Source organism: Asparagus officinalis, chromosome 2, assembly GCF_001876935.1.
Source record: "Asparagus officinalis chromosome 2, Aspof.V1, whole genome shotgun sequence".
Lineage (NCBI taxonomy): Eukaryota > Viridiplantae > Streptophyta > Magnoliopsida > Asparagales > Asparagaceae > Asparagus > Asparagus officinalis.
In genome coordinates this window covers 69,129,034-69,143,461 of record NC_033795.1, presented here as the reverse complement: position 1 = coordinate 69,143,461, position 14,428 = coordinate 69,129,034, and the positions used below count along the sequence as shown (strand labels likewise).

The following is a 14,428-nucleotide window of genomic DNA, read 5'->3' as shown; positions in this document are numbered from 1 at the left end:
ATATCTAGAAATTCTAGTGGGAAATATTCTCACTAAGCTTTAGCTTGCCCCAATTTTTTTTTTTTCCAGATCCGAGATAACGATGTAATAATCCGAATTTTGGTTGTGGGCATCATAAACAAATGCTTATAATAAAACCACTGGAGTTGTGATGATATGTTCTGCAAAAGAGTGTTTTGTGTTGTGAAATAACTATAACAATAAGGCTATGGAATGTAAATAACGATTATATATATACAATTTGTTTCAAATTATTATCATAAGCTGGTATATGTATATTTTGAGATAGCTATGTTATATGAAGTGTCAGGTTTGACTTGTGAACGGAACTTGCCTTCTGTATAGATCGTTGCTACCACGAAACCAATATTTATAAATCTTTGTTGTAGTTCAGGGTGTGACCTTGCATTTTACAATATCACAAAATACATCTCCCAAAATTCTCATTCCCTCCTAAAATTTTAAGAGAGATTTCTTACCAGTGAATCATTATTCAGACATCACTCAGAGAATTTAAGCCAATGGTATTTATAACCATCCCGACCTTAATCCGAAAAGACATAACAGTTGCTTACGAAAGGATATAACAGTTGCTTACGAAAAGATATAACAGTTGCTTGCTTTTATACTGTAGCAAGCCTTTTAATCAGTTACCAACAACTTCAATGAGGGTTGTCTCGTAATCACTAGGTGCCTCAAAACCGTGGAGATTCATAACTGTGGCAGCAACATTGGCAAGACCACCGCCGGGTACATCATTGCGGAATCTGACTCCTGGTGCAAGCCCTGGGCCTCCAATAGCAATTGGGACCTGAAAATAATTAGACACGATGAGAAATTTAAAAGACTGCATAAGAACCTAGAGTGGATAAGAAAATTGTACAAATCTCACACCACCTGACCACACCCCGCAATCAAACAAAGAAAGAATGAAAGGAAAAACCCACTCGTAGAAGAACTCCCACTCCACGAGGCAAAGAAAACAGAAAAAGGAAAACTAGAAAACTATTGAGGGATTTTAGAGAAGAATTTCAAAAATATAGGGGCCAATTTTACAAGATCAAATCAGCAACCTTTCTCACATTTCAATTTCAAGTATCAAGACTTACAAGGGGAATAAACACCACTTTCACACGTGGAACACAATTAGCGCCAACACGGGGATACAGTTTCCTACCATCCTAGCTCAGAGACAGATTTTCAAGAAGCATACTTGTCCTTGCTATGAAAGTTTGCCAGCACCCTCTCACTAACAACCATTTACATCCCTCTAAATTATTTTCTCCAAGCATATGAAAACGTTAGTTTTCCCTGTCCATATTTCAAATTTCAACTATTATTCACTTGTTTACATCTATTAATGATCCTTCATATAGATTAAACGCTCAAACATGTGGGTACTTCTATATGGAGCCATACTAGTGTCGTACCCCATACCCGAAACTTCAGCGCACACTCCTTGGACATTTGAATACACTTACTCTAATATGTACTTTTTTCCTACACTACACGTGCAATTCTTGAAACTCACTGGACATAGATGGGGCTCATTTCAGGCCGTACCCAACTCAGAAATATGATTATAAAGGGTCTTTTGGATATCAAGTTAAAAAATAAGCAATTTTCTAACTTAAAGATCTATATAAGAAAATAAATACATAAATGTAAATAGGAATTTTATTTCATAGCACGTGAAATGAGAAACAATACTGATCATCTATATTATTATTATATATAGATGTGTAGTTGTGTATCCACGTACCCTATATTTAGAAATTCATTGTCCTGTAACCATACATGCATAGTACCTGCACCCGTACTCATATCCATAAAACTTAGATGCAAACAAATCATAAGCCCAGCGGCTTAGATACCCAAATCTTGAATATGTGCCATCCTCCTATTTTTTACAGAAGCCATCACGAAATGTACCCAGAAAATTTTTAAATTGGTTTTAAGTCAGATCAATTTTTTTGTCACCTTTCTTTTTTGTCACCTTTCTTTCTCAATTAGACCAGTGAAGCCTTAGAAATCCATCATATAATTACTGCCACTAAACAATGCCAACACTATAACTCTCAATCTCTAATCTGAATTCTTTCTAAATGATTTAAACTATCTTACAAGGAATTACAAAGGTTTACGCACTCACTAGGACACATTAGTGCCTGACATGAGAGACAGAGAGACTACAATCATATATAAATGAAAAATAGAAAACCAATCAACACAATAATGCTTGAACTCCTCCATGTTGGTAATCAGCATGAGGATCCATCAAAAAAACTTAATCAATAGATCACATCATTTCAGGGATTTGAGTGCGACTGATATCACTGAGAAAAAAATACAAAAAAAAATGCAAAAAAGAGGATTACAGATAAAGAAGAACCTGGTCTACATCTGGTATTCTAGCATGCAATTTTAACTTATATACATGAAATTGTTTCCTATAAAGCATACAGGTCTGTAGATTGTTTCCTGTAAAGAATACAGATCTGTAGCACAACTAAGCGACCATCTATAAAGTCTGAACCGCCCTCATGTGAGTGTGCAGTTCTCATCCATACATGTGAAAAAAATAGGGGGCAGAATGGGTACTTTTCCTTCCCAGTGTATGGATGAGAACTGCCTGTTTGCATGCGGGAAGCTCTAATACAATTCTTAATCCCATCTACAGAGGCCAACCTAGCCAGCTACTTTGTCAATAAACAAGAAGCAAGGTCATTTTCTTCTTTTGTTGACTTCTTGCCAGAGGAAAAGAACTCAAGATTTGACTTAACACACAACTAAACAAGCCACTAACAAGCCAAATGTTACGTTCAACAAAACTATATAACTATTATTAGAACCATTCATTATCCATCTTCAAACCTTTCCAACAAGAAACTACAGCGGGTTAAAATAACTGTGGGAAAGATATCCTCTAGGAAAGGTGGCACAAGGTTAAGCTTGTCCAAATATAAACTAGCTGGAACAGACTTTTAGTAGGAGTCATGCCGTGTCACATTGACAACTGATACTTTCTTGGACACTCCTCAGACATGTCCACAATTAAAACACTATGGTGTTGATGTAGGATACTTCTCAGATATTTCTTGGATGCATATCTTACACTTGTCATGAACTTTATTTACACATATGTTTGAGATATATATTTAATTTCATTTATCCATCAACACTCTAGAAAAAAGCACCAAATATTGACTTGTACACAACAATAATAAGTTTAGATATATTTATAGAAAAAAGATACACCTACAATTGAAAGTCTTTATTTGTATTCAAGTAACAACATATAGCCGCATCCTAGTGCCCTACTCTCTAAGAAATTATAATGCCTTGTGTCTCTGTCCATTTCCATGCTTCTTAGGTTATAAGCGTGGGATCACTAACAAGTTGATAACAGCATAACTTGTAAACTACAGTAATTTAGAACTTCCCATGAAAATCGTACACAACATGAGGCCTACTGAAAAGCCAGATTGTGAACTAAACTAAACAGCATTTTCTCTGGAATTTACTAACTTCCAATGAGAATAAGATATATTGCAAACTTATACGCAGACTCATGCCAACAGTTCTCATGCATTTAACAAATATTTAAGCCCAGAGACTGAAATGAATGCGTAAATAGTGGATTCACAAAAAAAATATAGAAAACAAGGCATGAAAATGACACATTCAAACATATGCATGTATCCTGGTAGTATAAAATTTGAAACTTATATTCATTTTTCTAAATGCCGTTCTACATGCTTAAAAAAAGCCTGCAATAACTGTTCGATAAAAAATAATATTAGCTGGTGATATCCATATTGATATACTTACTGGCTGAAGAGTATGGGAAGTAAGAATCTGAATGTTCCCGGCTTTGTCAAGCAGTGGCTGGCCGGTTTTGTTTCTCTTCACCATGTCCTCAGCATTCCCATGATCAGCAGTTACGACATAGATCCCACCCACTTGTTCTACAGCATCTAGGATCATCTGTTATAACCAAATATTCTAAAGATTTAGAAACACCTTCAAATTAGAATTAAGGTTGAAAAACAGCGTCCATCACAATGAGACATTTTATTACAATTTTTGCATGCACATATACTTGTTCTGAGAGATATACAGACTAAGTATTATAAATTCCGAATTGTTGAAGAAGCAAAAGATCCTTGTTGGGTTCTATTGGTGTATAAACTAAAGATGACAAACAAAAGGGAACTGTGCTAAGGACATTGACAGAAAAATAGCAACCAAATGGTGGTAAGAAACAAATGGTGGTAACTATATGGATGAAAAAGCAGCAATAGAGTCAGATTCAAATCAATCCCAAGGAGAAAGACCACCTCAAATAGAAAAGAAAAAAGCCTCAGGGACCCCAAAATAGGGGACCCTGAGTGGGACAGGTGAGGTGTCGCCTCCCTGTCCAGTGATGCACTGTTCATGAACAGTGCATCACGGGCCAGGGAGACGACACCTCACCTGTCCCACTCAGGGTCCTCTATTTTGGGGTCGTTGTAGTAGCACTCAATAGAAAAATCTAGATATCACAGAACAGTGTCCAACACCCACATGACGGCTAAGTGTGGATAGAACAACATGCAAACTTTATCAAATACTAGAATGCCAACTTCCAGAAATTCTTAATATTTCTCCATGCCTTTCTTAATATTTCTCCATGCCTTCAAGTGAAAACACCAACAGCAATTTACATTAGCTAAAAAAAAGGGGTAACTTGGAGTTTGTGAAATTTCAGGTTTGCGACTACTTGATTATTTATCATATCTCTCTTTTCTTAGGAATTGAGGCATTAAAAGATCAAATATGACCATCAGCAACAAATAGCCACAGAATTTGTAAGTCATTTAATGAAGCATGTCAGACCTAGTTTTTCTCAGAAGAAAAAGCATAAACCCATTCTGCAAGAAGTGTAGATGACAGGAAAAGATGCCAAGGGACTACAAACTTCTGATCAGATAGCTTTATTAACCAAATTAAATGTCACTCTGAAATGGTGAACTTAAGCTTAAGATTGAGCAATATTCATGTACTAATGGAGGAAAGCTTCAGTAAACTGTAAAGATGAGCATAAGTGGAAGTCTATACCATGCACATATGAAAATACAGGGTTAGCAGCTTTTTCAAATACGCTCCTCCTTTCCGCAACATTTAAGATGAATAAAACTTGAGAAGTTATGCGCTACCAACCACGATGGACATGTTCATGAAATAGAAAGAAATGTAAAGCCTGACTAGAGATATTACCTTTACTGCTTCATCAGCAGCTTTACAAGCCACAACAGTAGCCTCTATATCACCAGTATGTCCCACCATATCTGAATTAGGAAGGTTAACACGGACCTGAAATTTTTAAATTTAGAAATGACCCTGAAAAGAGCTTCTCCTAATGCCCATACACACTCCTACCTGGTCAAACTTCCTGCTAAGGATAGCATCTCTTGCCTTCTCAGCAATTTCCACAGCCTTCATCTTGGGCTGGACATTGAATGTGATTCCATGATCACTTGGAATTTCAACATATTCTTCCATGCTTGCATCAAAATATCCAGAGCGATTTCCATTCCAAAAAAAGGTGACATGACCAAATTTGACAGTCTCACTGGAAAAATTGCAAAGAATCAATTTTGAATTTTACACTTCTACTAGTAACAACAAAAACAAAATAGCAAACCACACAGTTCAAGTGGAAATCTGACACTTAAATAAACTGTACCAAAAACAAATAACAACAAACATACTTAACGTATAAGTGTTAAACAGTTCTGTACTACCAGTAGATATAAAAACAAAATTACAAACAGCACGACTAAAAAGAAAGAAAATAAAATAAAATGAAAAATGATCAAAATCGGTCTAGTGAAGTGATGTAAACAGCAGAATCAGAAATACTGAAATGCGGACAAATTTTCAAAACCATCCTATTTGAACATTTAATCCCAAAAAACGACCTGTTTTGAACTTATTTGCAAAAACCGACCTGGTTTCAACCTTGGCGCCGAAACCAGGTCGGTTTTTTTGAAAAAGCTTCTAAAACTTCACGGGAGTTGAACGGGAGTTGAACTCCCGTGAAGTTTCGGAAAAAAAAATTTCAAAAACCGACCTGGTTTTAACATCAGGGCTGAAACCAGGTCGGTTTTTGAAAATAAGTTCAAAACAGGTCTTTTTGGGGATTAAATGTGGAAATAGGTTGGTTTTGAAAATTCGTCCACTGAAATGCAGTCAGCAGTACTCTCAAATAATACATAGCAAAATTCCAGATCACCTATTAATCCTTGACACGCCAATTGAGTAACAGAATACTAGTTTCAAAGTCACATACTATGATTTCTACACCAGCAACACAAGAACATTTTTCCTCGCTAGACAACACAGCAGGCAATTAAAGTATTATACATGCTTGGTTACTTTAAGATTCTAAAGCCAGCGGCAGTCAGTTAGCAATTAGGTTCAAAAGTAGGCTTAAAATATCAAACTTGTACAATCGATTATACCACAGAAAGGAAAAATATATAAAAAACAAACATCACCATAAATATCTAACTTATATAAATATTGCATACTAATAACCAAGAACTGAAGGTCTTAAAAGCAAACATCACCATAAAGATTGTCAAAATATGTATAAAAAAAAGAACTCCAAATTGCACATCATATCGAAAGACAGAATAAATCTAAGAGCATTAATCAATTACAGTTCCTAACTGCCTACTTGAGACATTAAACAAGGCCATTTACCAATCACCTATAACAAAGTGGAATTAAGCATCTATATGGATTGGCTACATATTTCATGATGATGATATTTCGCAACTAATATGTAAGACAAATTATGATGAAATAGAATTCTTCAACTCTTAAGTGGCACGCCAATCATAAAGCATCACAAGCTCATATACTAAGAAAAGAAATTAGAAACATGACAGTTATGCAGTTGAGAATAAAATAATATTTGTAAAGAAAAAACAAAAATAACAACCAAAATCCATCAGGAAGTAAATTCGTGTTGCATGTATTATTATACCTGCAAGCAAAAGTCCGGACACCATTTTTCACCAAGTATTCACCCGACGTCCTCTCTATCTCTGGAGGAGTAACAAGATAGCGACTTGGAAGCTTTAATTCACCATCATACTGAAGCATTCCAGCATATTTAATCTTTGGAACACAAACTCTGTCGAACTTATCAAAATCTGCATATTCAAGCGCTTTAGAAAGCATAACCATGCGATCTGCCCTGAAGTTAAATGTTACCACTGCATCACCATCCACTATAGGTCCAACTGATTTGCCACTTTCATCAACTATAACGAAAGGGGGCAAGTATTGATCACTAGCCTTGGGTTCCTTCCGCAGCTCTTTCACAGCTTCTACAGCAGTATGGAACTTGTAAGGTGCTTCACCTAAAACCTGGGCATCCCAACCACGCTTAACAACACTCCAGTCATTCTGCAATTATCAAATACAGCAATAAGAAAGCTACTAGTCATTAAATAAGAAGTTACCCAGATTTCTCTGAGCAGCAGTATCCATTTACAAAAAATACATACTAGCTCATTTGATACATTTGTAGTATAAACTATGGAGATTTACCTGGCAAACACTTTAAAGTCAAAGATAATATAGAAAGAACTAAAGGCAGTCCCAAAAAGACATGACCCACGATAAAAGATGAAGAAAAGTTGTCTCGTATAGGAAAAGCTTTCTCATATAGGAAGAAAAAAGTACTTCCCAGATTACAGTAAAGGTGTTTCAAGTTCTTTTAAACACTGAGCTTAAAGAGAATATTAACTTTATTTCTTGAAATGTTTAATATGTTTCGATAAATCATGACAAAGTATCATTCTGAAAAAAATCTAAATGCATTTAACAGAATCATAAAAGACCACATACAGACGATTTTGTACAGGGGAATAACATCAATACCTCATAGCGATCCATGGTGACATACATCCGTCCACCACCAGAGGCAATTTGCGCATCGACACCTTTCTCTCGCAACTGCAGGAGATCATTTTCAAGTGTTTCCACGAAGCCTACACTTGAACCATCCAAAACATCACGACCATCAGTAAGGATATGCACTCGGATCCTTTTGGCACCTCGCTCAGCAGCACCTTTCAGCAACAACTGTGAGTAAGAAGTGGGTCATTAATATAGAACATTAAGGACTGTAATAAAGACAACAGAAAATATCATGCAAGTACCTGTAACTGATCAAGTCGAGAGTGCACACCTCCATCACTCAGTAAACCTATAAGATGTAGAGTACCATGATCAAAGCATTCCTTAATGTACTTAAAGCCTTCTCCATCATATATCTTCCCGGAGGCAAGAGCCAGATCAACTAGCTTAGCTCTGTAATGTAAAGAGCACTTAGTTCAGTGTGGGGCAATAACAGATGATATAACAAAGTGGATTAATATCTTGGCAATCATAATGACAAATACTCAATCGATCTATATCACAAGAAAGCCTGGTCATTTAAAGCTCCATAATCTTGTCAACAGGATAGTCTTCAGTCGCTGTTCTTTCATATAATGCTACTGTATATTGTTCCTTTTCAAAAGTGTACCTATTTATAGAACACTACTGTATATTGTTCCTTTTCAGAAGTGTACTTATTTATAACCATCAAGTGTGGTAGCCTATTTACTCTAGTCGTACACGAACTAATAGTAAATCAACGAAACAACGCTCTAGTAACTGACCAAGTGATGACATGAAGACAACATTGGCATAAACATAATGTACAGAAAATTAGGAATAAAACATATGGCATTATGTCATGAGCTCATTTGGTGTCTTACTGTTGATTTCACAAAATCAAATGAAGAGTTTTAAAAAGCGGTCTAGGCTCCCGCCTAGGTCTAGGCGGTGCTTAGGCTGGCTGTCTAGTCTTAAGAGCGCCTAGGAAAGCATGGGTTGTCATGCGGACTGCAAAGCTTAGGTCATGGTCTGACTTCCTTTGTTGCCGCCTCCAACTACCACCCAGGCCTCCTGCTAACTCCAATCACCTCCACCTCCCCGAACCTTCAACAATATCTCCCCCACTTCCATTTAAAAAAACAGAAATTGGCCTAGGCCCTGCGTAAGCAGCCGATTGGGTGCCTAGGCTCTAGGCGCCGGCTTGGCACCTAGCTTACTGTAACATTGTAGCACAAGAAAAAAAGAATATACTAATTATACTTTAATTAAGTTAGAGCATATATTATTAGGAAGATGGTTGTAACATATAAGGACCTCCTTTCTGTAAGCAACTATAATATTCCATAAGTAGCTACATTAGCTTAAAAAAGCAAAGGGGAATATTTGTTAAAGTATAACATCTTCCATAATTAAATAAACCATAATTTTTCACTTTGTTAATTAAGTAAAAAGACTAGGAATGAATGAGTTAGATCCATGGAAGTAAAAAAACAAAGAACAGGAAACATATAACCAATGAACAAAGTTCTATCCACAATATTTTTAAACCCACCCACTTCCAAAGTAATATTTTTTGCCTTTAAATCCAAAGTTTTGCCCATATATTTTTAATCAAATTCCAAAAGGTAGCCGGGGGGGCATAAACAGTAGACCCAATAATTTGAGTATGTAGGGAATTTTCACCTATAGACCTAAAAATTCCCACTTATTTTTAAACCGACTCAACCACAACATTGGTTTCAAAAAACTACCCAATTTACTTTAAGCGCACCGAATTCCATAAGAATGTTTTTCCCATACCCAAAGTTTTAACCTCATTTATTTTTTAATCCACCCATGTCCAAGATAATGTTTTACACCAAAAATACTCTAATGAATTACTTTTAAATCCACTTCCTATGTTAGCAGTTTGGTACACTGTGAAAGTTACCATATTTTGTTATAATGTCCTATATTTGTGTTCTCTGTGGTGAAGTAGAATGAGTATTTTTAAACAAAGTATTTACCCTTATTTTTTCGGCTTTTATCACACGAATTGTGCAACATTGCACAGGTCAATTTTGCTTGTTTGATGCTAAAAAAGCAGATATTAGTTTGCTAATTATGTATAGCTAAATATCATCTACATAAAAAGGCTCACATATATAATAGAAATTGCAAGATCATAAGTTAGGAAATATATTGGAAAAAAAAATACCATTATGACTATGTTAGGAAATATATTGGAAAAAAAGATACCATTATGACTATGTTTTTTTATAATCATTCAAGATTTACAAGATACTAACATCACTATTGTATCATCATAAAGTTAATAGAAAACTAGTAAAAACACCAATCTAAGTAATTATTAAAGATATGTACATAAACAACAAGGAAATCAAATATATCTCTGGTTAAAGGCAATATAAATAATTCCCAAATATGTGCAAAGAGATAAGAGTGGAAATAAGCTGACCACAATAGTGAACTATTTTCCATGAGGAAGATGGAAAACCCTTTAGAGCATCAATTCTTTTAGGATTTTGGACAATAGCAATAAGCTCCATTTTCCCTGACATTTAGTGTGCTTTTGGGAAATGAAATCTGGATTTCTCATGTATCATTCAAATCAATAGATTCCAAACCTAAGATTTGAAATTCATGGTTTTCACAAATCACATGTTTGGATACTTTGTTAAATGAAAGGATTTTAAGTCTTACATTTCAAATCTGTTAGTTTGTAATCAAAATAAGCACAACGAAAAAGAATATTATCTGGGAGCACATACAAAAACAAACTGCTTTGTTTTCAATAGATACAAAAACATTGAGAGCACCTTGGTTTTTCAATTACAAACACGAACAAAGTCAAAAAGGTTTCATAAAGATTAATATGGTATAATAACTGAAAAATGTCAAGAGAAAAGATGATTCTACATCGATAAAATTCTAACCCACTAAATAATCAAACAAGATATATATATCATGCTAAATTTAAGCACAAACTCAACCCACACAGGTGTAAAACTATAATTTTCCATTGAATCTTTTCATTGAACAATAATGTGCATAATCAATTCAACCAAAATTGCACCTTTCAAAATTAAACCACTAAAAACTTCCAATCTTGGCAAAAATATAATACTCCATATTAAAAACCAACACTTCTTCAAAATTCCAAATCAACATAATCAATGCACATTGGCAACCACCTAGCTCTCTATTCTAAGGTTCTCGAGGATTGATAGAAGATCTAGGGTGCAACCCCCTAGTGCAGACTTCTTGTCAAAGTTGAAGCAATTAGGTTGAGATTGTGATCAAGAGATTGTTGTTGGCTAGGGCGGCGATTGGCCAGAGATGAGGGAGGCATCGAAAATAGATCTCTGGCGATGAGAAAGCGAGGCGCTGGCTGAGGACGGCAACCCCTCGGAGCTAGGGTTAGGAGGAGGGGGAGGAGTTCAAGGCGAGGTGAGGCATGGCTGGGGTTGGCCAATCAGTCGAAGCTAGAGTTGGGAGGGAGAGAGCGTGTTTCGACGAGATACAGATCGATCGTAGGAAGGGGATCAGGATTTTACAAATTATAGGGGTTAGGGTAAAATTTCAAATCCACGATTTTAGGCTTTAAATCCAACTATACAACTCATATGATTTAAATTCAAGCCTAAAATGAGAACCCAAACAAGAGATTTGGAATTGTTCTATCTTGGATTTCAAATCTAGGCCTAAATCCAAGATCCCAAACGCAACCATAGTTTATTTAAAACATTATTAAATCATAGAGAGAAATATGACAAATGTTTGAAATTTGGAGAAAGGTATTAGACATATTTACATAGTGACATATGACAAAGTTCATAAAAGCCCAAACAGAACTCCTGAAATTACCCACATATAGGGACTAATGTAATATACTTATGAGAAATTAATTTTGGACCCACGTTCATGGGACCAATCATGGGATAGGTGATGTGTCCTACGGTCGCCATTGATCTAGGTTGGAACCCAAAGAGAATAAAATACTCTACGTTTATTAGCGAGAAATAGGTCCATCATATCTATGCTTTCTAGATAAAGCAACATAAAACCAAGGTTTTAAACATCGGATATCGGAAATATATTGGACGGCCAAAATTCATGTCAGATTGCGGATATCAGCGAAATATCGAGGATATGTGATAAAGATCGGAATGTCATAACGAATGTTTGCATATATACTATCATGCACTAAAATGTAATCTCAGTATATTTAATAAAATCTAAGCATACAAAATATAAATAATATATGGTTAGGATCTATGTAGCACGGACACGGATCCGACACGGCCATCCGACAAGCCGACACGAGGCAAATCCTAAAAAATACATAGGATACGTGTGTTCGACACGTGTGTCCGACACGGACACGACACGACACGGCTTCATGTTATGCGTGTCCGTGCTTCATAGGTTAGGATCACTAATCAACCTTATAAAACAAACAAAAATACAAATCAACGTTTCGTTTGATTTTTTAAGATAAAATGACATTTGATATAATGGGATACTCATGATATCACAACCAAAAATTGCCAAACATGGTATTTTGTTTTGCAACAAGTCATATAAAAGGATATATATCGGCTGATATATCGGCCATATCGGGGGGTATATAACCCAAAATAGCTAAAAAGTGGTAACAGATATTTAGAGCCCATATCGGTTGCGGCAAGCCTTGTAAAAGGATATATCGGGCGATATATCGAGCAATGTCAGGGATATCTAAAACAATGCATAAAACATGAATTATTCAAGCAATTAACATATTGTTAGGTAAATTACCCTTGAGCGTATATCCGGCCAGCACCCAATGCATTGTGACCTACTTCACTATTCCCCATGTCATCCTCGGTAGGAAGTCCTACTGCTGTGCCATGAGCTTTTACCAATCTCCATTTTTCAGGAGCTCCCTTTAGAGAGAAAATAAAGAGATCTATTAACATTGGATATGCATGCACAAATAAATCATTAAGTGAAATAAAGCAATCAACACAAACATAACAGTGACAAATCCACATTTTCATGTGAGTAGCTCAATTCAATTTCAGCCAAAGAGACAAAGAACCAACATGGAGATTAAACTGATCTAGCTTATCTCAAAGGGGAACAAAGTAACGCAAGGTGTCAAGTTTCTCTTGTTCACTACAAAAAAACCTAGAAATTCTCACCAAGTTCGTGAAGTTGGTTTAAGCCTGTAACTGATGTGTAGGTTGCATATCCATATGGTCATTTTAATTTAAAAAAAGAAATAACAATTAGTACGAAAATATTATATTAGTCAAATAGAATAAATAGTAAAGATAAGATAGTCAAAAGCGTTCCACAGAATCAAGACCCATGTAAATATAATTTCATAATTCATTCTAATAACTTAAAGACAAGGTAGTATTACACTTATAACTAAGGATTCAGTTTATATATAACAAATCTAGTTACAGTAACAAATCTAGTTAGACTATCAATCTTATAAAGAAAATGAGAAGACAGATTGTTACAGAAAATAAAGGATCGAAACATCAAAATGATGAGCTTAATCTAAATCAAGGATACATTTTTGAGCGAATCCATAGTTGGCGTCTCGGCAACATGAACACAGTTATACTTATCAGGATTAGCCTCGCCCCATCCATCCAAAACAACAACGGCCACCGTCTTCCCCTTTGGAAGCTTAGGATGATCGGCAAGCTTCCATGAGAAATCTGAGCTCCCCATTTTCCTCTAAATCTCTAGCAAAAAACCAAAAAGCGAAAAAGAACAGCATCAGAGATAAAATAACCATACGAAAAAGAACTATATCAGAGATCTGATATGATCTAGTAGTAAATATCGATGATCAACAGGAGAGATCGGAGGAACGATTACTTTTTTGGAATTGGGAATTTCTAGGTGGGTTAGGGTTTCTTCGAATTAGAGGATCTCCGGATATATATATATAGTAGCGTGCGCCGGCCTTCCCTTTTTTCTATCGCTTCTATAATCCCCTTTTTTAATTGCTATAATTCTTTTAAATTGTTACTTTTAAATTGTTACACCAATATATCATATCATATCATATCATATCATACTCCCTTTAAAAGCACGAGTTCAGAAAATCTTTTTTAGACAAATATACCCATTTATAGTTTGAACTACCTTATCTATAATCAAATTCTAATTTTCAATGGTCAATATTACCCTTCACTATTTTGAATATTTTATTTATATCTTAATCTATCATAATCATAATCATATCTTATCCTAATCCTATGTGAACCATATTTAGCTTAACAATTTAAAAAAACTAATATTAATAAAATACATAAAACATAAAAATAATATTAGTTTGTTAAGATAAAGAAATTACAAGTAGATAACATATTATAATACATGAAGTATTGCAAAAAAACCATAAAAAATTTTAAAATTGCAAAAAAGACCCTAAAAAGTTCAAAATTATAAAACTCATCCAAAATGTCTCAAAACTTAAAAT

At 35.1% G+C, this 14,428-nt stretch overlaps 1 protein-coding gene across 1 annotated transcript; it reads right to left on the bottom strand.

Moving 5' to 3' along the window:
- LOC109831575 (2,3-bisphosphoglycerate-independent phosphoglycerate mutase) lies at nucleotides 354–13,927 on the bottom strand. The gene is made up of 10 exons (XM_020398921.1): nucleotides 13,822–13,927; nucleotides 13,510–13,685; nucleotides 12,742–12,869; nucleotides 8,220–8,370; nucleotides 7,939–8,142; nucleotides 7,037–7,461; nucleotides 5,422–5,614; nucleotides 5,260–5,355; nucleotides 3,832–3,987; nucleotides 354–811 (listed from the first exon to the last, which is right to left on the bottom strand). The coding sequence occupies exons 2-10, from the start codon at nucleotides 13,669–13,671 to the stop codon at nucleotides 647–649; spliced, it is 1,680 nt and encodes a 559-aa protein (XP_020254510.1). The 5' UTR covers nucleotides 13,672–13,685; nucleotides 13,822–13,927; the 3' UTR covers nucleotides 354–646.

Excerpts from the sequence above, each read along its gene's own strand:
- LOC109831575 (XM_020398921.1), bottom strand. The coding sequence starts at position 13,671 with ATGGGGAGCTCAGATTTCTCATGGAAGCTTGCCGATCATCCTAAGCTT. Across the intron at positions 12,870-13,509 it reads CTATGGATTCGCTCAAAAAT|GGAGCTCCTGAAAAATGGAG; the intron begins GTATCCTTGATT and ends TTCTCTCTAAAG. Across the intron at positions 3,988-5,259 it reads CTGCTGATGAAGCAGTAAAG|ATGATCCTAGATGCTGTAGA; the intron begins GTAATATCTCTA and ends TGGTTATAACAG.